Below are 21,253 nucleotides of genomic sequence, written 5' to 3'. Positions count from 1 at the left end.
GAACTCTTAAGCTAGGAAAACATTAGCATTACTACTAGAATTTGAAGTAATATGTTTCAAACTTGCACTGGAGTTAATGTTCCTCAGAAATCAAGGCTTGTATTTAACTAGCCAAAATAGCTTTTTTTTTCCTTTGAATAATACTTTATTAGAAATTGCTAAAGTTTCCTTTTTTGATTCTTTCAGATAGGTTGAAAAGGTGAGACTTAAATATCAAAGAAAACCTAAAATATGCAGAATCAGAGCTTGCAAAATCAATGGTTATTAATGGTTGTAGAAAGTAAATGTAAGTATGCTGCTAGGTTATACATTTGTAGTGAGCAAACCGCCAATTAAAAATTGCTCTCACATGGCAATCAGTTGATATCAAGGGAGCACCTTTGCGCCCTTGTCCTTCACGGACACAAATTCCCACGAGGGTAGGAACCTCACAAATACATTTGATTATACCTTAGTGTTACTGCCACACGATTCCTGTCACTAAATATTCAAACCTCACTGCAGGCATTTAAAGATAGGATTCAATTGAGGGGATTCCACCAGGATTGCTAAGTATAGCCCCCAGGGGCAGAGGGTCATGCCCTAGTGGTGCCAACCTATGCCAGGTTGTGTGGGGCAGGGCATTAGGAAAGGCTGATGCCAGGGAAAGGAGTTAGGGATGGGAGAATTGCTTGTGAAAGAGTGTGGGGGTGGCTGAAAATCTTGTCTGAAAACTCGGCTTTGCATCGAGTGAGATACACACCGGTTTTCAGTCAAAGCCTGATGCTCTGACAAATTTTGGGAAGATTCCACCCCAAGACTGAACACCATCAAATGGCATCAGAGTTTTTTTGTTACGGAAATTATTTTACATTTTCTCCCTCGCTTCTTGTTTAGGTTTGTCCATGCCAAACACAAAACTGTTTAATAAGCTGAACTGTGTCCCTAGCAGCGTTGCCAAAAGCCGTGTAAGATTTCTAGCTTACAGACTAAGCAGACAGACTAATTTAGATCATCAAATAAAATTTGTGGGAAGTTGAATCTAGTATTATCTTCAGTGTACTGATGGTTTTCTTATGAATTTCAGTAATTACCGATTATAACTCTTATAACTTTCTTAAATTTACATTTAATTGAAATGGTCAGATAGCCAACCAAAAATCATTGTTGAAGCTCACATGTAAGAAGGCCACTCTGTGGCACTCTTGTTACAACTGCTTTGTACCACAGCCACACAAAATTTCTGTCTCTGGACTAGTAGGCAAAAGACTGGAAACAGAGACCTTGTCATAAGTGAGCCCAAAACTTTCAATCAGAGTCAGAATCCATGTACCTGATGCGGCTGAGAGTGAAAACTATCCACTAAACTGCATACATCAAAGGGTGCCAATTTCGATCCACAATGCGAAAGTCCCTTAGCAAAAGAATCCTCAAAGAGAACAGCAAAGAGAATCTGCACAGAAGCCACATCCTTTTTTACAGCACTAACTGCTGCAATTTTCTAAGTGTTTAAGGTCCCCAAGATTATAAGTGTGTTGGTGAATGAGTGTGTGAGTGAGTTGGTAAATGTCTAAGTGAGGGAGGTGAGTAGATTAGTGGGTAGGGTGACAGCTGGGAAGGCAGAGAGGTCTGCAGATGGAGAAGAATATAAACCAAAGTCTGCTGAAATTCTGCACTGAAAGGACAGATCCGCATCTCTGTGACTTCCAGGATGAACCAGGTACAGTGGTCGGTGGACGAGGTGCTAGAGTGGCAGGAAGATAGGGTGGATCAGTGGATGTGCAGATAGTTGAGTTGGGGTAGTCAGATCGTGTCGGGAGGGGATGGCAGGTCGGGGGCTAGTTAGTGGTAACAGGGAGTCAGGGTTTTTGGTGGGGGGGGTGGTTCCAGGGTACTATTCAGGTTGGATGGTGGAAGGGTCAGTTGTATAGTTACCCAGGAGTTAAATAGGGATTTTTCCATTTAACATTTGCTGGGTAACCAATAAGCAAATTAGAACTATCTAAAATCTCCTACGCTAACTCAGAGTGTGAGACTGCTTCAAAGGTTCCATAGCAACAGGGGAATTGCCCATTGGAATTTCAAACTTCCTGGACAATTACCTTGGAGTCAATGTGTTGGGACCACCAAGGAGTCCCAGAATACATCTTCAGGGGTACATTCTGTCTCTGGTGTTCCAGTGACCAAAAGATCTGGACTGCTCATTTTAAGAACATAAGAAATAGGAGCAGGAGTAGCCCATCTAGCCCTTCGAGCCTGCCCCGCCATTCAATAAGATCATGGCTGATCTGTCGTGGCTCAGTTCCACTTTCCCGCCCTCTCCCCATAACCCTTAATCCCCTCTCCTATCAAAAACCCATCAACCCGCGTCTTAAAAATATTTAGCGAGGCAGCCTCCACCACTTCAACGGGCAGAGAATTCCAGAGATTCACCACCCTTTGAGTGAAGAAGTTCCTCCTCAACTCTGTTCTAAACCGCCCCCCCCCTTTATCTTGAGGCTGTACCCCCTAGTCCTACTGTCTTTTTTGAGCGGGAAGAGTCTCTCCACCTCTATCCTATCCATCCCATTCATCATCTTATACATCTCAATGAGATCTCCCCTCATTCTTCTAAACTCTAACGAATACAAGCCTAGTTTATTCAGCCTCTCCTCATAGCTCAACCCCCTCAACTCCGGTATCAGCCTAGTAAACCTCCTCTGCACTCCCTCCAAGGCCAAAATATCTTTGCGCAGGTGAGGCGCCCAAAACTGCACACAGTACTCCAGCTGCGGCCTCACCAATGCCCTATACAGCTGCAGCAAGACCTCCCTACTTTCATATTTTGATACACTTTGTAACACAATGTGTGATCAAGTGCTCCTGCACATTATCTAAATTTTTACCTGCTAAAAGTCAAAATCAAATTCACTAAAAATTGGAAGTATGTCATGGTAACAGGAAATTTAAACTTGAACAGAGCTTTTGGTCACTGAACTTTAAGGAAAAATTTACAATGTGCAAAATCCAACAAATCTCCTGTCCTAAAAATAAAAAAAATTGTCTCTCGACAGAAAATATTATTTCTGTAGCTAACCAAAAGACCTGCTCCCTGCTGGCCCACTCTGCAGCCATAAAGCACTGCAACAGGCTAAACGGTGCCAGTGTGGGACTTCAACTCCTCACTTGGAAGGAGGTCCCTTGTGAGTGATTGGCTAGAAGCTCCATCAGTCACAGCAGTGCAGAGGGACTGCATTAGTGAGCGCTACTGGGCTTGCAATGGGGAAGCAGAAGACGACCCAATGGATCTCCAGAAAGTTAAGTCTGCAGTCTTTGTCAGGGATGGTTTGGGTAGATTATGAAGGAGGGTGGAGGTGATTGGCTTAAGGCAGCAAGCAGGTAGGAATAAAGAGGGAGTTCCATCTTACAGGCCCATCCCAATCTATAAAGGGCAATCCCCGAAGATAGACCCCCCCCTGCCATTTCTTCCCACCATTTGAACAATTTGTTTTTAAAAATTGTGCTGCCAGCTGTCTTTATGACATGGGCCAATTATCAGGGTTACTTGATTTGATAACAATGCTAACTGACCCCAATTATCTATTTAATTACAGTGGGCAGGTTGCCAATTTTGGCACCTGGCAATCTGCATATTAAGAGGGTGAGATTGGGGCTGGCTGAGAAGTTGGGGTGTGGCATCTGCCCTAGTTTACATGATCCTTCCTGCTGCCCCCACTCCCCACACCCGGTGAAAACATGCCCACTGGACGCACATAAAATGCAACCCCTTAAAACATCAGGCAGTCTGAGTCTTATTATCAGCCATAGTTATGTACCAAAATCTGTCTGTCAAGTGCTCCTAAGCGAATACAGGATGAGGGGAGGGAGCAATGTTGTGATGGGGTGGAGGAGAAGCATGAATAAGCACAGCATCTCAGTTAAATGTTCCTTGACACTAGAAATGAAAGCCATTTTAAGTCATTATAAGCATTTTATTGGCATTAATATTGTAATCTGAATACCCATTTAAAATATTTTAAAGAGCTTGTGGAATGTGTGTTTGAGTAAATTAATGGCATACTTAATGTGGTTTGATATCAAGAATTGCAGAATTAATTTTACACCAATTGTTGATGCAGAAGAATAAACTATTTTTAAACCAATGCCATAATGTTGGTACAATCTGCTCTACAGCTGCCAGGTGGGACAGTCCGGATAGACTAGTTTATTTTGCAACCAATCTATTAGGCATATTTTCTGTTTACATGTAAAGAATATAAAAACAAATAATTCATTTCAGAGTTTTCATTAAGTTGCTAACATGAGTAAAATGATCTTACCGGTAACAGGCACAGATTCTATTGTAACTTTTGTTGTTTAGTGCAGGATCTTTGTGGCATGCAGGATAATGGGATTCAGCTGTAAGAGTTCATGCTATGAGAAAGTCCTCTCTTGTTTGAAAAACGCAATCCTGTGTAAATCCTACATGTATCATGGTTATTACCTCAACTGCTGAGCAATGCAAACTGTGAAATATGGCATAAGCATCCAATATTTCCACAAATTTACATACCTCTTGCACTAAATTTAAAAGAACTAGCTCCTAGGATTTAGGATATATCGACCAACGAGGCAGATTACCAAAAACAAAGCTTTCTGAACTTGGAGTCCTCTGAAAATAAAACAGAACAATCTAGCGAGTAAGAAATGTTACACAAATATTGAGTTGGCTGGGTTTTGTGGACCAAACACTTAAATTCTCGAGGCTTACAAGTCACATAAAATGAACTGAATTTACTGAAGCCTGGGTAGCAGGAACAGAGGAATAGATGGCAAAATAATAGGGATTTAGGTAGATCCCCATTACCTAGGGGATCCTGCTCCCTCTCACTGTCCTGGCTCTGGAGAGCTTTCCCAGTGGCAGGCAGATGATTTTCCTAATTAAGAGCAGTGGGGTATCTGCACCAGAAGTTCCGTGGTCCAAAGAAGGTGCGGTGAGCTCAAAAGGCAGCCTTCATCCAACACAGAATTTTCTCTCTGTCCCGCGGGGCTTATCGCCCTCAGCCCTCTTAAAATTAATTTTAAGTTTGACTTATCTGCCTAGGCTGCCTCCATTTTAAGGCATCCTTATGGTCTCCAACCTGCCTCAGCAGTACCCACCTTCCCCAGTGGTACTGCTGAGGCTTCAGAGTTGTTAGACCTCTGGTTGGGTTAGCAGCATCAGGAAACCACTCGCCTGCAGTAAAGCTGCTAAGCTCCCTTAGTGCAGGCTCAGGACCTGCTTTTCATGTCAGGGTCCTGAAGCCCAAGGTAAAATTCAGCCAACTGAGGCAAAGGGAATAAGGGATAGAACTGTTTTTAAATCAATGCAACATAACCAATACAATCACTTTGGTTACTGCAAACTGCTAATATAACATAAAGTTTATGGAGCTTTCACTTTATTAGAGGGAAGAACCATACAGTGTGCTGGTCAAACCTCATTTGGAATTGTGCTCAGCATTTGATAGTGCACCTTAGGAAGGGTACACTGGCATTCAATGAAATCTTTATTGGCAAGGTATCAGCATGACTCGTCATGATTGCTAGCTTCAGTTTAGTTTCAGGGTAAGCATACTGCAAATGCTATGACAACATGTTTTAAATAAGAAACACCAACTTTTGAATATCCTTCAAATGTTTATGTTACGCAACTCAATGGTCACTTCTGGTACCAACATTTGCAATGCCCCAAACTATCTTTCGACTCTTATTAAAATTGTGATGAGTACACAGCAAAGGTTGCAGCATTTGCAGCACTTCCTGGCTATCCTCAGACTGCATTTTGGATGATTTGCAATTTATGTATAGCAGAATTAAGGTACTGGTCGCTGGCACTGTCAGTGTGGAAAAGTCCAAATGTGAAACGGATTATAACTTTGGAAACACAGTTCCAAAGTTCCAGAGATAAAGAAATGTTAGCAGTTTCCTGCTATATGCTCCTAATGTGTGAGTTCCTTTGCATATATAAAATCATCCTTATTTCTCTAGACTCCACGCTAGGAAATTTTAATTGTTAAGTCAGATTTTGTGCAACTTAGTAGGATATTTTCCATTTATTCAGGCAAAACAATTTATAGAATCATAGAATGGATATAGCACAGAAGGAGGTCATTTGATCCATCATTTCCAGGCCAGTTCTCTGCAAGACCAGCTCAGCTATTCCCCAACCTTTCTCCTTCCCTATAATCCTGCAAATTTAAAGGTATACAAACTTTGTTATTGGAGCTTTATTTTATCAACAAAGTAGACAGTTACATCAATTATATGGTTTAAGATTATACGTAATTCTGTTATCCTGTCAAATTGGGTAATATTCCTTATCATTGCCCATCAATCCAACTCTTTCCCTCCTATTCCCTGACCAGTTTTTTATCTATGCCATTGCTGCTTTTAATTCTACTCGCCAAAATTTTAACAATCTCTGATCAAATGAGGCATTTGATTGATTTCCAATTTCTTCCTGTTTTCCAACAATTGTTTGTCGCTGTACATAGGAATATTGGACACCATTGGAGTTAGGATCCACATTTGTTCCCAAAGTTGGGATTCCAACGTGCTCAAAAAATTCAGTCCATTACCTCTGCTTTGCTCTCCACCAATGCTGCCTGACTTGCTGAGTTTCTGTTTTTCCTTTTAGGTTTCCAGCATTCGCAGTATTTTGCTTTTATGTAATATTTGCCAATTCCTTCAAGTGTCAATTTCTATCCCTAAATCCAGTGAGCTTTGAAATAATGCATGGACAATTTCTGTGTTAAAACCTATTGATTTTTCTATTTACATTACTCCCTGTAATTTCTGCTTGTGACTAACTTCTAATCTTCCTTTACCTCCTTCCCTACTGTTTAAACAGAGGTAAAACATTAAGCTGCAAGTTGCATCATGTTATCGTTCTTTATTAACTTCATACCCAAATTAATGCTGATGGGTTCACTGATGTGAACTATTCCATCATATTGCACTCATCACTGATCTGTTCATTTGACTAAACTGTCTATGTCTTCCTGAAGTCTTTCACTGTCCTTCTTGTTTGCCTATTTTTGTGTCCTCAGCATACTTCCCTATCATGTCCCTCGCTGCTCAAAGAAGAATACATAAGAATGTTAAGTTCTTTAAGCCTGCTCCGCCATTCAACAAGATCACGGCGGATATTCAAACTCTATTCAACTTCCCTGCACTATCCTCATAGCCCTAATTCTCTTTGTATCCAGAAACTTATCAACCTCTTGTCTTGAATATACTCATTAAGTGCCCATCCACAGCTCTTTGGTGCAAGGAATTCCAAAGATTTACAGCCCTTCGAGTGAAGCAATTTCTTCTTATCTCAATCTCAGAAAAAGGGTTAATTATTTAAGACTGACAACATGGTACAGATTCCCCAGCCAGGTGAAACATTTTTTCAGCATTTATCCCGTCAAATCCCTGAACACTTTTTTTATGTTTCAATTAGATCAATTCACAATCTTCAAAACTCCAGGGAATATAGGGTCTGCCAGTTCAATTTCTCCTCGTTGAACAATCCGCTCATCCCAGTTTAGTGAAATCTATATTGCATTTCCTGTAGAGCAACTACATCATTCCTTAAGACGACCAAAACTGCATACAGACTTCCAGGTGTGTCCCCACTAAAGCCCAATATAATTGCAGTAGGCCTTCTTTACAGTTATATCCCAAGCCCTCTGTAACAAAGGCTGACATACCAATTGAGTCCCTTATTGCTTGTTGTATCAGTATGTTAACTTTCTGTGATTCATGTACAAGGACACCCAGATCTTGCTGAATTCAAACATTTTCCAGACTCTCTACAGCCAAAAACATATATTTTTTAAATTTATCACATCAAACCATATAACGTCATACTTGGCCACACTTTATTCCATCTGCCAAACATTCATGCTCACTCACCCAATCTCTCGATGTTTCTCTGCAGTTTTTTTCTCAATGCTTACTTCCCACCTAAATTTGCTTCATCAGTAAGTTTGGAAACCTATAATCAATTCTGTCATCTAAGTTCTAAGAACTATTCCATGCAGTGGCCTGCTAGTTACACGTTGCTAACCTGGAAATGTCCCATTTATTCCTATTCTCTGCTTTTTGTTCATTAACTAACTGATCCTTAATCTATGCTAATACATGATCTCCAATCCCATGAGTCTTAATTTTGTGTAATAACATCCCATGGCACCTTATCAAATGCTTTTTGAAAATCCAAATACACTACATTTACCACTTTTCCCTTGTCCAGCCTGCAAGTTGCATCCTCAAAAAATTCTCAACAGATTTGCCACGTCATTTTCCTTTCATTCATCTGCATTGATTCTGCTTACTCTTTGTAGCGTAAGCCTGGGTACCAGCTGGCAATGGCACATGCACTTGCGGTTTCTACTCAAAAGGCTTTCTATAAATATGGTACGAGTATTTTTGAGGTACTCTCTTTTCTGCAATTAGGTCTCTGTAACAACACACAATCTAAAGGAATATGGATGGGCATTTAACTTGGTTCTAGATTCTATTAATGTCCATTCCCTCTGTGGCAAAATATTTTTTCTCTATTTGATTTTTCATCACAATGACCACTCTGAAATTGAGGGCTTATTAATGTGAAGCATTTCCAGCTAGAATATCACCATCACAATGCTACTCCAATTCACTGAATAACTTCTCTTGTCTTTTTAAAATATTGTCTCAGCATGTTTGAAACCACTCTGATGTTTCAGTAGTTGTCCTGAAATTTTCCAAAATTCAATCTCAGCACAAGTGCTTTGAGGTTTGAAAATGGAGCCTTTCCGGTTAAACTCTGAAAAACTGAACCAGTTGTAACTGACTTATAGGTTCATTATAAACTGTTGTTCAGCATTTCATAGAAAGATTGTAAATATTCCCAAGTAACTAAGTGAGTAAAATGTTGAAAGAGGAAGTGTGGAATATTATTTGAGTGTTTAAAATATGACAGGATGTAATGTAGGTAGTGAAATGTACAGAATGCACAGTAAAACATAAAATAATGGGATGTTCATCTTTTTAAAAAGTTCCAAATATAATGAATTCTCAAGTTATTTTTTCAACCTGACCCATTGTTTTGAGCTGCCAGAACGATCAACACGATAGCTCTCTGGTTTGAGGAGTAGGGATGTACTAAGATTTCCCAGTTTTTATCTTGAGGGAGTGTTAACAGCACTCAGACAGTATTACACCATTAAGGTTGTTTGCTTTCGAATGTCACATTATAAACCAAGGCTCCATCTATCTGTTAAAGTGATCAAATTTCATGGCACGTATCAAAGAAGGAGAGAGTCTTCATCAGATGTCTGATTCAGCACGCATCTCTTAACTGACATCACCAAAACGGGTAACTAGTCATTAACTAATTTTCAGACTGCATTAGTTCGCGTTTTTTGCTATGTCAACAGTGACAACAGAATTCTATGAGATTCATTGATTCAAAAGCAGTTTTAATATCCTGTGGATGTGAAAAAATAAACTTCATTCCAATGAAGTAATCTCAACCTCAAATTTTATATTCCAGAGTTTTGCACAAGACTAATTGGTGAAAAGAATACAATGCACAACAAAAGAAAATTGTTTGTGCTTGCACTGCAGGTGTTTCCACACATTCTAATTTCTGCAAAACTTCATAACATCTGGTTTAAATTTATATTTCATGAAGGTCAAAGATATGTACTACAAAGTAATAAGGTTTGGATCAACTGATACAAACTCCTGCCTGCTAGGTTCATATAGTATACCATTCATGCCACACAAGTGCCAGGCAATGACCATCACCAACAGAAGAGAATCCAACCATTTCCACTTGACATTCGATATCATTACCATCACTGCATCCCAAACACAACATCTTGGGAGTTACAATTGACCAGAAACTAAACTGGATCAGCCAAATAAATATTGTGACGACAAGAGCAAGTCAGACTGGGAATTCTGTGGCAATTAACTCACTGTTTGTCATATTACCTGTTCTGATGAATATTTGATTTCAAGCCTCAAGGGTTTAATTTTTAAAAGGGGACCAAGATTGATTTATTGGGAAGAAGGTGCAAATACTTCTGCTTAGAGACAATACCAGCAGCTTGTGTGCTAACAATGTGTAGATTGAGTGTGTGATCTTGCAGCCATATTAGCTGTGGTGCAAATACTGTAATGGCTGCTAATCTTGCGAGCAGCCAAAAACAAGATTCGCACTGGTGAGATCTCAGTTTGAGACCTTCCCCACTCCAATGATGCAATCAAGTTCATGTGATATACATACTTTTCAACTTGTAACATCTGCCCACAATGCTTCTCCCTGCCAGCAGCATGGTATCAGACTGCCGCAAATCACTATTCATTTTCAAAAAAGAAAAGCAGTTGTAATGACGCGCTGAGGCAGGGAGATGCCTGGAGTCATGAGGCATGCTTGGGCATTGCCCCCTAGCACACTGACACTGCCCCTTGGCAGAGAGCACTACAAGGGGCCAATGGTAGAGGGTATTCTCCTCCATGGGGAGAGGGGGAAGTGGGTGGGGAGTCCCCTTCTGTGTGGGGGTTGTTTCTCTTATCCACTAAGATTCCCAATGTCCAAGGCAGCTGGGGGTGGGTCACTTAATTTCAACTTTGAAATTGGGGCGCTGTTTAAAAATGGAGCCCGATTTCAGATTCCCGATGTTGCCAGCATGTTTAAGTCCTGCCCCACAACCAGCTGTGTGATCCTCGCCAGCACTCTGATATTGCACATAGTGCTGTTTAATCAGGCAAAAAAAGGGGGGCTGTGAAGCCAACAAGTTTCACATTCTTGCCTTATCCAACACTCTGTCCAATTTTGGGGAATTTTTGTCCCGAGGCTCCAAAGAGATTAACTGACGCAAAGCTTCTTTGAAAAGCCATAGAGAGAAAGTAAATGGGTAAGGAGATAGGTGGAATAAGTAAGTGGCTAGGAGGTGTAGAGTGTGTACGATAAGAGGGTATGATGTGTAAGGTGAGTGGATAAAGAAGTAGGGTGAATAAATTGTGAGAATTGGCAGGGTGGGTAACGTAAGTGGGCAAGGGATGGGGAGAAAGGGGTGAGGTGGTGAGGTAAATGGTTAAGGTGACAACTGGGTAAGAGGGTAAGGATGGATTAGGTCAAGCTGGAGAAATCGTGGTGCCATGAAGGAATCAAGTGGTAAGGTTGAATCAGGGAGATTCAGGGGGTAGCTGGTGGTGGTGGACGGGAGGGGGCTTCGTTGTCTCATTACCCAGTGTTAATGTGGATTTTAATCTGACTAACATTTCTGAAGTAAATATCCAGTTAAGTAGTCTCCCACTCTAACTCAGAGTTGGAGAATATTTCAGAGGCTCATGGGGAGCAGGGAAATCGCCAGAGGTTAGAACATAGAACATAGAACATTACAGCGCAGAACAGGCCCTTCGGCCCATGATGTTGCGCCGACCAGTTACAAAAACAATGACCCACTAGCCTATACCAATCCCTTTTCGTCCATAAACCTATCCAGAGATCTCTTAAACGCCCCCAAACTAGACGCATTTACAACTGCAGCAGGCAGGGCATTCCAATCCCTCACCACCCGCTGGGTAAAGAACCTACCCCTGACATCCGTCCTGTAGCTACCCCCCCTTAATTTAAAGCCATGCCCCCTTGTGCTAGCTTTCTCCATCCGAGGAAAAAGGCTATCACTATCCACCCTATCTAAACCTCTAATCATCTTATATGTTTCAATAAGATCCCCTCTTAGCCGCCTTCTTTCCAACGAAAACAACCCTAAATCCCTCAGTCTCTCCTCATAGGACCTCCCCACCATACCAGGCACCATCCTAGTAAACCTCCTCTGCACCCTCTCCAACGCCTCCACATCCTTCTTGTAATGCGGGGACCAGAACTGCACACAGTACTCCAAGTGCGGCCGCACTAGAGTAGTGTACAGTTGCAACATTACACTGCGACTCCTAAATTCAATCCCCCTACCAATAAACACCAAGACACCGTACGCCTTCTTAACAACCTTATCTACTTGATTCCCAACTTTCAGGTTCACATGGGCAATTCCCATTGGGACTTCCAAGGAGTGACACAGTGCATCTTGGAGTGTCATCTGGTCTTTGACTATTCAAAGACTGGAAAGTCTGAGTCACTGGCAGAAAATCTATGTTAAAGCCACCTGAGCTTTTCTGAGGTAGTGCAATAATAAATTTCGACAGCAGAAAATACGATAACATCACAATACTTTGAATCACAATGAGTTAATATTTGAAATTGTTGAAATAGTTGGAAAATTGATCATCAAATCATAACCTAGACAGAGCTTTAATTTCAAATTTGTCTCATTTGCAATTTATTTCTCAGCTGGCAGTGTATCAACAAACATGAAACTATTGATTTGTATTTCTGCAAAATAAAGACACAAGATGAACCTTGAGGAAGAGTTGCTTTTTCAAAATAAATCTGATGGATACTTCTTAAAAGAATGGGAACTGGTTGGGTAAAGGGCAACTCATACCCAATTTTTTGCAAAAAAAATTCCTGCCAGTTTACTGAAATGCTAACCACTCTCTCAAATACAGAAAGGTTGCACATCCATTCACCTGATATTACAATGAAGTGATTAAGCACATGCACTAAAAGAAAGGAATTCAATCAACAATCCTTATTTTTTCTGCAATCAGATGGAATTATATTGTCAAGTCATCATTTCATAATTGAGAACCACAATATTTTAACCAGTTAACATCCTCTAATTTGGAAATTTTCAAGTAATCAATCTTTAGCAATAGTACTTCTGTTCTTTTCTATCACAAAAGATCACAAGTCTATTTTGCTCCAAATTATAAAATATATTGCCGACAAATGTGGTCAAAAGCTTTTCACATTATTGGATATGCTTCAAATGGGGAGAAACAGGACAAATGACCAGGACTGCATTTTCAATGAAAAAGACTGTTACAAATTTCACATCAGCATTAGATGTTCTATCAAGTTAACATCAGCAATGCCTTCAAAGTAGATCCTCTGTCACATATGGTCAAGATGGATTCATGAATAGCATGACCTGGTAATCACAACAAAGAAACTGCACCATTTATGAACAGGCTCCTAGAATCTTATATGTAGCTTCACATGCATTTCTTCCATCTTCCACAAGGTGGACTGATAAAGAATTCAGTATGTAAAGACCAACTGTAAACTAACAAGCTGGTTTATTTTACATGCAACTCATGACAAATTAAATTCAATAGAAATTATATTTTAAGTATTTCATAACATTTCTTGTGGCACAGTGAAAAATGAGAAAAAGAAACTGGCCACACCATCTCCATTTAGAAACTAGTAATTATTAAGTGTTGGCTTGAAGCGGAAGAAAATTGTCTCTCTCTCTCCTGTGTCACAGCTAGAAAGGAATAAAATAACTTGTAGCCTTGCAGCATATTTAAAATAATAAACAGTCCCATGGCACCTCACAGGAATGTTAGAAAGCCAAATATGACGCTAAGCTAAAGAGATATTAGGGTCAATGGTCAAAAACTTGGTCAAAGAGGATGATTTTTATGCACAAACAGAAAATTTATGGCACAGGTGGTGGCCATTTGGCCCACAATTATTGTGGCTGACAAACAGCTATCCAGCCGAATCCAATTTTCCAGTTCTTGGGTACAGAACTTCAAAAAGTCCATATCCAAGTATTTTTTCATGTGATGAGGGTTTCTGCTTTTGAGCCAATCAGTTCCAAACCTCCAAACCAATTAGTGGAAAAGATTTCTGAATGTTTAATTTAATTGCTCTGCAATTTTTAATCTATGCCCTTGTTATTCATCTCTCTGATCAGTGCAATATGTCCTTCCCATCCACTCCCACTCTATCTGGGCCCTCATAATTTTAAACAGTTCAATGAAACTTGTTGATCATCCATAATGCCCTTGAAAAGGAGATGGTGAGCTTCCTTCTTGAACCAGTGCAATCAATTTAGTGTAGTTATATCCATAGTGCTGTTTGAATTCCAGGTTTTTCACCTGCAACGGTGAAGGAACAGCAACTGTATTACAAGTCAGGACGATGTGTGGCTTGGAGGGCAACTTGCAGGTCCTTGTTTGACTGCTGCCCTTGTCTTTTTTGTGTGGTGGGGGTTAGAAGATAATGTTGAAGAAGGCATGGCGAGTAGCTGTGGTGCATCTTGAGAATTGTAAACAATGCTGCCACTGTGCATTTGTGGTGGAGAGAGTGAATGTTTAAGTTGGCGAATGGGATGCTGATCAAGCAGACTGCATTGTTCTGGATGGTGTCAAGCTCCTCAAATCTTATTGGTAATGCCCATTCATCCACTCCCTGCTTATGTTTTGTAGATGGTGGAAATGCTTTGGGAGTCAGGAGAAGAACAACTCATGCATTTCAATTAGCTAGCTGTTGCAGATGGGTGGATAGCCATCACAGCAAGAAGCCACCTCGGAATATGCCAGCAGGCCAGCACAGAGGTGTGGTAGAGGGGTAAATCTGGGTGTTGTTTGCACCCATTAATGTGAACAGGAGCACAGCAATGTTCTTGTAAAGGTGTAGAGGTGATTTTGTAGCATGTTAATAGGGTTTAAAATTATATTAAGGGATTTAACCATAGATCTGAATTTCTACTCTCTTTTTAAAAATCACATTTAGTTTCATTATTCTAGACTTCACACAGTAAGAAAGAAAGCAGTACCAAGAGGTGCTAAGTTTCATAAATTTATATCTATAATTAAGGCTCAGTTTAAAAAGTTTTTAGAAGTTTTACAGGAGAGAGTTACAACTACTGATAATTCAACCCCAGGATTTCAATAAAACATTGAACCTCAGGAAAATTGAACTAGTCAGTTCCTTAAGAAAACCACCAGATAGCTCCCCACATAAGCAAAGGAAGTCGGAGAGAGATTTAAAACAGGTGCTGAGGAATGTGGAGGAACAGAGGAATCTTGGGGTTCATATCTACAGATCTCTGAAGGTTGCCAAGTGGATAGAGTTGTGAAAAAGGCCTGTAATGTGTTTGCATTTATTAACAGGGGGTTAGGGTTCAAGAGCCGTGAGGTTATGCTACAACTGTACAGGACCTTGGTGAGACCGCATTTGGAATACTGTGTGCAGTTCTGGTCACCTCACTATTAGAAGAATGTGGAAGCATTGGAAAGACTGCAGAGGGGATTTACCAGGTTGCTGCCTGGTTTGGAGGGTAGGTCTTATAAGGAAAGGTTGAGGGAGCTAGGGCTTTTCTCTTTAGAGGAGAGGAGGATGACAGGTAACTTAATAGAGGTTTATAAGATGATGAGAGGGATAGATGGAGTGGACGTTCAGAGACTATTTCCTCAGGTGTATGTAGCTGTTACTAGGGGACATAACTATAAGGTTCATGGTGGGAGATATAGGAGGGATGTCCAAGGTAGGTTCTTTACTCAGAGTGGTTGGGGTGTGGAATTGACTGCCTGCTGTGATAGTGGAGTCGGACACTTGCGGAACTTTCAAGTGGTTATTGGATAGGCACATGGAGCACACAAAAATGATAGGGAATGGGATAGCTTGATCTTGGTTTCGAACAAAGCTCGGCACAACATCAAGGGCCGAAGGGCACGTACTGTGCTGTACTGTTCTATGTTCTCGGTGCTGTTTCCAACCTCGTTTGGCAGAATTGCCCGAATCCTGGAATCAAATTTCCAACTCATCTTCTGAATGTCTGCTGACACAGGCAAGAACAGTAACCCAAATTGCCATTTCCCTGAATAGGCTGAACTTCCAATTCTTCCCCAAAAGAAAGAAGAGATTAAATAATTTAGTCTATTATTGCCAAATCTCGAGGAAAAACTACTGAATTCACGTGTCCTGAAATTTGAAGTGCATCCAACTGGCATTACTAAATCAAATCAGAGACAACTTGTTGTCAATGGTCTTTTCTTCCAGAGGACATAAATCCCAATCTCTGCTTTTCATCTGCACAACACTGACTTGCTTTTTCACATGAAGCAAATTATTATGCAACACTTCAGTTTCTTTACTACTGCAGTGGCAACAGTAGGATTGCCTCCACAAAGTGCTACCATAACAACCTTACAGTTTAAAAGAAAATCCCAAAGGTAGGGGAGTCTAAAACTAGAGGGCATAGGTTTAAGGTGAGAGGGGAGAGATACAAATGTGTCCAGAGGGGCAATTTTTTCACACACAGAGTGGTGACTATCTGGAACAAGCTGCCAGAGGTAGTAATAGAGGCAGGTACAATTTTCTCTTTTAAAAAGCGTTTAAATAGTTACACGAGTACGATGGGTATAGAGGGATATGGGCCAAATGCTGGCAATTAGGATTAGTTTAGGAGTTTTAAAAAAAAGGGCGGCACGGACAAGTTGGGCCGAAGGGCCTGTTTCCATGCCGTAAACCTCTACGACTCTAAAAATATCTTGTACATTTTAAAAATGAATATGTTTTATTTGTATAGTTATGCATTTTTATTGATCCTTTTAAAATTAGATGCATTGTGCCACAGGATCAATAATACAGCCTTTGTGCATTGATGTAGGAGTGAGCATTGCTTGGGGATTCAATACACCTGCGCAGCAAGCAGCAGATCCTACTCACTGACGTCAGATTAGCATATTTGAATATGGATTCAGGTGCCTGATTTTTTTGACTGATGCCCTTGTCATAGCTTCAAATCATGGATGGAATCACATTAAATCAAGGCTAAAATATGAAACTAAGTCACTATCCTGTCCTGCACATATTCTTTAAAATATTTTATTATTTTAAAATAACATGGAAATCAACAGCTCTGTTAACAAACTTAATTTGCTGATTTTACGCATCATTCTGTCCACTTCATCTCAACTTCATTATAGCAAAGCCTAAGTGTGACAGAAATGTGTAACCCGCATTATAATTTGGAGCCTTATGCGTCATTTCAATTTTTCAGAAAATAGGGCCTACAAAGTTTGAACCAATTATATAATTAAGAACATATCAATCGGGAGAAAAAAAAAATGAAAAAAAGAAAATCGAAGAAACATTCAATGGCCTGAATTTTCAAAAGTCTGGAAGGGTTCTGCACCTGAACCAAAGTGGGGCTAGTGCCAGGAATTCCCACCCCTGAAGTAGGTTTCTGAAATACAATTTTTACAAATTTGATTGAAAGGCCTAAATCTATCCAAGTTATTTGGAGAGATTAGGTACCCAATGGGAGAGGTCAGGCACCCTTTGGGAGAGGTCAGGTATTCCTTTGGGGTTGTTAGGTAGGCATGCATGTGTGCGAAAACTGGACAAGGTCAGTGGAACTGTTGAGTCATTTAAATCCCCTGTCCTTCAAATTTTGTTTCAAGAAAATAAGCTAGGCTGTAGTTGAAAAAAAATCAGTGCTTCAATTTCAATACATGTTTGTTGACATAAGCCTGAGAGCATCATTGTAGTATTATTTCTGATTGACTGCTTCTCTAGTCTACCATTATCACAGTGGAGGGTCTGTAAATTCACAGCTCCAAGTGTTTATAGACAGATTAGTCTTCTTTGATCTGGGGCTTTAAATATAAATGCTGTTTTTCTGAAATATTCAGAAATTGAAGGAATTTACATTTATTGAATGGGCTTTTATCAATTGAAACTTTTTTATCTCGTGATGACTGCAATACTTGTTTAGAACTTTATTTTATTTCTTCTTACCATGGCTCCTGAGCTCTACCCATGGTGGATACTGGGTGAGTTGTCATAGAGGGTAGAAAGGCAAAGGGTAGTGGCCATGGAATATATGAGGGATCATGAAAATGGATGGGAACATGAGTCAGAATAGATTGGTCATGGAGGAGCGTGGGGTGGGGGATGAGGGTGGTGGGCTTGAGGCCTTTTCTTGTGCCGTTATTATTACAATTGGGATCAGCATGGTGATGGCCATTTGAAGTAGCCCATCTCTGCACTCGGCAGTCCATGGCTGCCTTTGTACTGTTTGTGGGGCAGTGGACATGGTTCCAATTAGAAGCTGCTTTCCCGGAATGAAAATCTGGCAGGTCAGGAAAGTTCCTGGCTCTTCATACCCAACTTGGGAGTGAAAATCTGGGCCTACGTGTCCAAAACCAGTCTGATAATTTTGTTTTGCAAACAACAGCATAAAATATTTCAATTTACTGTTCTCTTGATATTCCAACAAGAATTCCAACAAAGAATCAAAATCTTAAAGCCATTTGTTCAAGTGGCAATTGAACAGAGAATCAGTACAAACCTGTTGTTTTCTCAGATCATACTGAGAAAACTGTACTTCGTTTGGCACAAATCGCTCTGCTCTGACTCCTAATCAAGAAAAATTGTGACTCAAGGGAGTCAAGGTACGACCCACCTTTCTAAGAGGAAAGGCCTAATTCCTGCTCAATATTTCCCCAAGGATGTTAAAGTTGAAACACACTGACTGAAGAACTTTGGACATGAATTTATGTCCTACTACGATGTGCTACTTGTTCAAACACAGACTAAGAATTCATAATCCATACTGAAGAAATATACAACTAAGTTGAAGCACAGGAGAAATTAAATATGGTTTAGAAAGACAAACAAAAACAACGGTATGGGAGAGCTACAAGAAATATCACTTCATAAATAAAACATTGAACTGAAAAGATTGCCCTTACTTCATTTCAAGGACTTCTTCCAGGTGCTTCCTCCTCTCAGCACGCAGGTTAGTGAGGTGGGCTTCCTTTTCTGCAAGGGACTGCTGGGTAGAGGACAGCTTGGCATTCATCAGCTCCAGTTCTAGCTTCACTTTTTCCATTGCTGCCATTAATTCTTCCACCTACAAACCCAAAAATTTAAGGCATTTGTGAACAACAGTAACATTGAAATAACACTGACATTGTAAGCAATATTAACTTAAATGCAACAAACACCAAACTGAATCCAGTAACATTACAATCAAAATAGCTGGTTTATCATCCTACAGATTTGAAAGCCTCTGAAAGTTTTCAAAGGCTCAATCTGCAAATGGGCACATGAGGCAGAATCTACTTAACAACTGGCCATAGAAGCGGCCACCATTGTCTCATGTGGAGCATAAGGAACACATCATGATTTCAACCTCTTCTGCTATGACTTACCGTTTTAAATTTAAGCATCTTTGGAAGATGCTTAGTATCAATAAACTAATATCAACTGTTCTCGGTCCTTCTTTCCTGGTCCTTGTTACTAAAGAACATAGCCCTTACAAACTATAAACCACAAAAAAGTCTTAAAAACTATGTGATTAAAAACAGCAACTGCTTACCTGACCTTATCCTCTAATTACTTATCAGCTGTCTCCTTTGTAGTCTCTACTGCTTCAGCAGGGCAAGACCACTCTGAAGATTTTAAAAATTTAGAAAGCAAACAAAACAAAAAGGATCTTTTTCCCCTCTGCACCAAATTCTCACTGTGCTCCAAATTCCCAATACCCATACTTACTCTGGCTGTGTCTCACTGACAGTGTGGTGTCGACTGTTCATGCGTAAAGCTCACTGAATCGAGGGTTAAGGTGGGAAAGTAGAGTTGAGTATTATCAAATCAGATCAGTCATGATCTCATTGAATAAAAGACCAGACTTGATGGGCTGAATGATCTATTTCCCGATCCTGGATCTTTAAGTTACCACTAGGTGAACAGGACCTGCTCCTTGAAATTTTCTTTTTCAGGTTGCGAGCAATGCAGTGGAGAAAGCCACTTTTGGGTCAGGCAGTTTCAATGTAACTTTTCCTGCCCACAACAGCACTCCACAGAAAAATGAAAAAACACCACCCATTGTTTTTTTTAATGGTGCTGATTGAAGGATGAACTGACTAGGTCCTAGACAGCCCCTCAATATCAGGAATAACTTATATCCATTCCAATCCGAGGGGTTCTGAGATGACTGGTAAGTCCAACATGCAACTTGAAGACTCTGCCAAGTATGGGGCATGTGATGCCCTGAGGGCTGGGTATATTGAGTTGTTTGGAGGTTTGTGCGCACCCTTCATGATACTGATGAAATCTCTTAATGTGTTTGGTGCCTTTCTGAATAAGCCTTCTTCATCTTGGTTGGTCACAGGCCACGAGTCAAAGTTTGACCTCTTCTGGGACACACTGAGGGCATTCCAAAAGGGTATCCTCCAGGCAACCTCCCATTGGAACTGAAATTTGAGTAGTTGCTTCTGGGAGTCTGATGTCAGGGAATGATTGACATGTCCTATCCAATAGAGCTGGTTTTGAGTGATTAGTGTCTCAATGCTGTGAAAGTTAGCTTGGAAGAGGACATTGCTGTTGGACTGCCTTTCTTGCTACTTGATTTGGAGGATTTTGGGAAGACATCACTAGTGGTATTTCCCCGATACCTCGAGGTGCCTGCTGAGGATTTCTTGTACCTCTAAGGGAACACAGGAACATGTCACCAGGGATAGCTCATCTGCTCAACTTTGAGATAGTGCCATGGATCTTTTACATCCACTCAAGCAGAAAGATGGGGCCTTAGTTTAATGACTCATCCAGAAGACAATGCAGTGCCCCCTCAGTACTGCACTGGAGTGGCAGCTTAGATTTTTGACTGTGTTTATTTGTGTTGCAATGGTAGGGGAACACTTTCTGTACACGTTCTAACACAGCTTCTGTCACTGTATTTATGCATTTCTTTTGTGAGCTGGTGTCTCATTACTGTCTTGTTTACAACAAGATCAGTCAGTAGAAAAAACTGCAGCCACCCAGGACAGCCATTTTAACAGTAAAGTTTTTAATGGCAGGATATTCTTTTCCCCCAGCAAGCAATTAGTTTGGGTGCGAGTTAGTCTCAGAAACCAAAACTATATGTTCTTAACTGTGGAGTTTCACCATAGATGAAGAAGTCAATAAACAAAAGTATTTTGAACAAAATATTTAAGAGGAAATCATCACCCGATCTAGGATTTGAAACCTTCACTCTGGAATTATCTGCTAACTGAGCAAACCAGGTTGTGTAGGAGTTCCCTATAAAAAAACTTTTCCAACTGGTTCACTTCTTCACCTTATTCCAATTAATTAAAAGAAAAATATAATTTAATGATTAAAGTTGCCATGAAACTGGCCATTTTATAATGTTAAACTAGCTGTGAACAAAACGGCATACGTCTTGGTGGGAGGAGCTGCACACAGATGTGCAATTGTCCATGACATCTCGCCAGTCTACAGGAGAGTTAATGTTGATTCTCGTAATGAAGCTTGGATGGGAGTTGAACTTAGAAGCCAATGACTCAGCAAAGAATCCTGCCAACTGACACACAGGGATTATACCTTATGCTCAGCCTAGAA

At 40.4% G+C, this 21,253-nt stretch overlaps 1 protein-coding gene across 4 annotated transcripts in view; it reads right to left on the bottom strand.

Moving 5' to 3' along the window:
- The window catches only part of LOC145344087 (ELKS/Rab6-interacting/CAST family member 1-like), a 789,164-nt gene that overhangs the window by 432,078 nt on the left and 335,833 nt on the right, over positions 1–21,253 (bottom strand). For all 4 annotated transcript variants that reach the window (XM_080190908.1, XM_080190909.1, XM_080190910.1 and 1 more), the window contains one exon: positions 18,601–18,761. In XM_080190908.1, coding sequence (XP_080047034.1) covers positions 18,601–18,761 — 161 coding nt within the window. The remainder of the gene's footprint in view (positions 1–18,600; positions 18,762–21,253) is intronic.

Source organism: Carcharhinus amblyrhynchos, chromosome 6 (genome assembly GCF_965287045.1).
Source record: "Carcharhinus amblyrhynchos chromosome 6, sCarAmb.v2.hapA, whole genome shotgun sequence".
Taxonomy (NCBI): Eukaryota; Metazoa; Chordata; class Chondrichthyes; order Carcharhiniformes; family Carcharhinidae; genus Carcharhinus; species Carcharhinus amblyrhynchos.
This window is presented reverse-complemented; position numbering and strand designations above follow the sequence as displayed.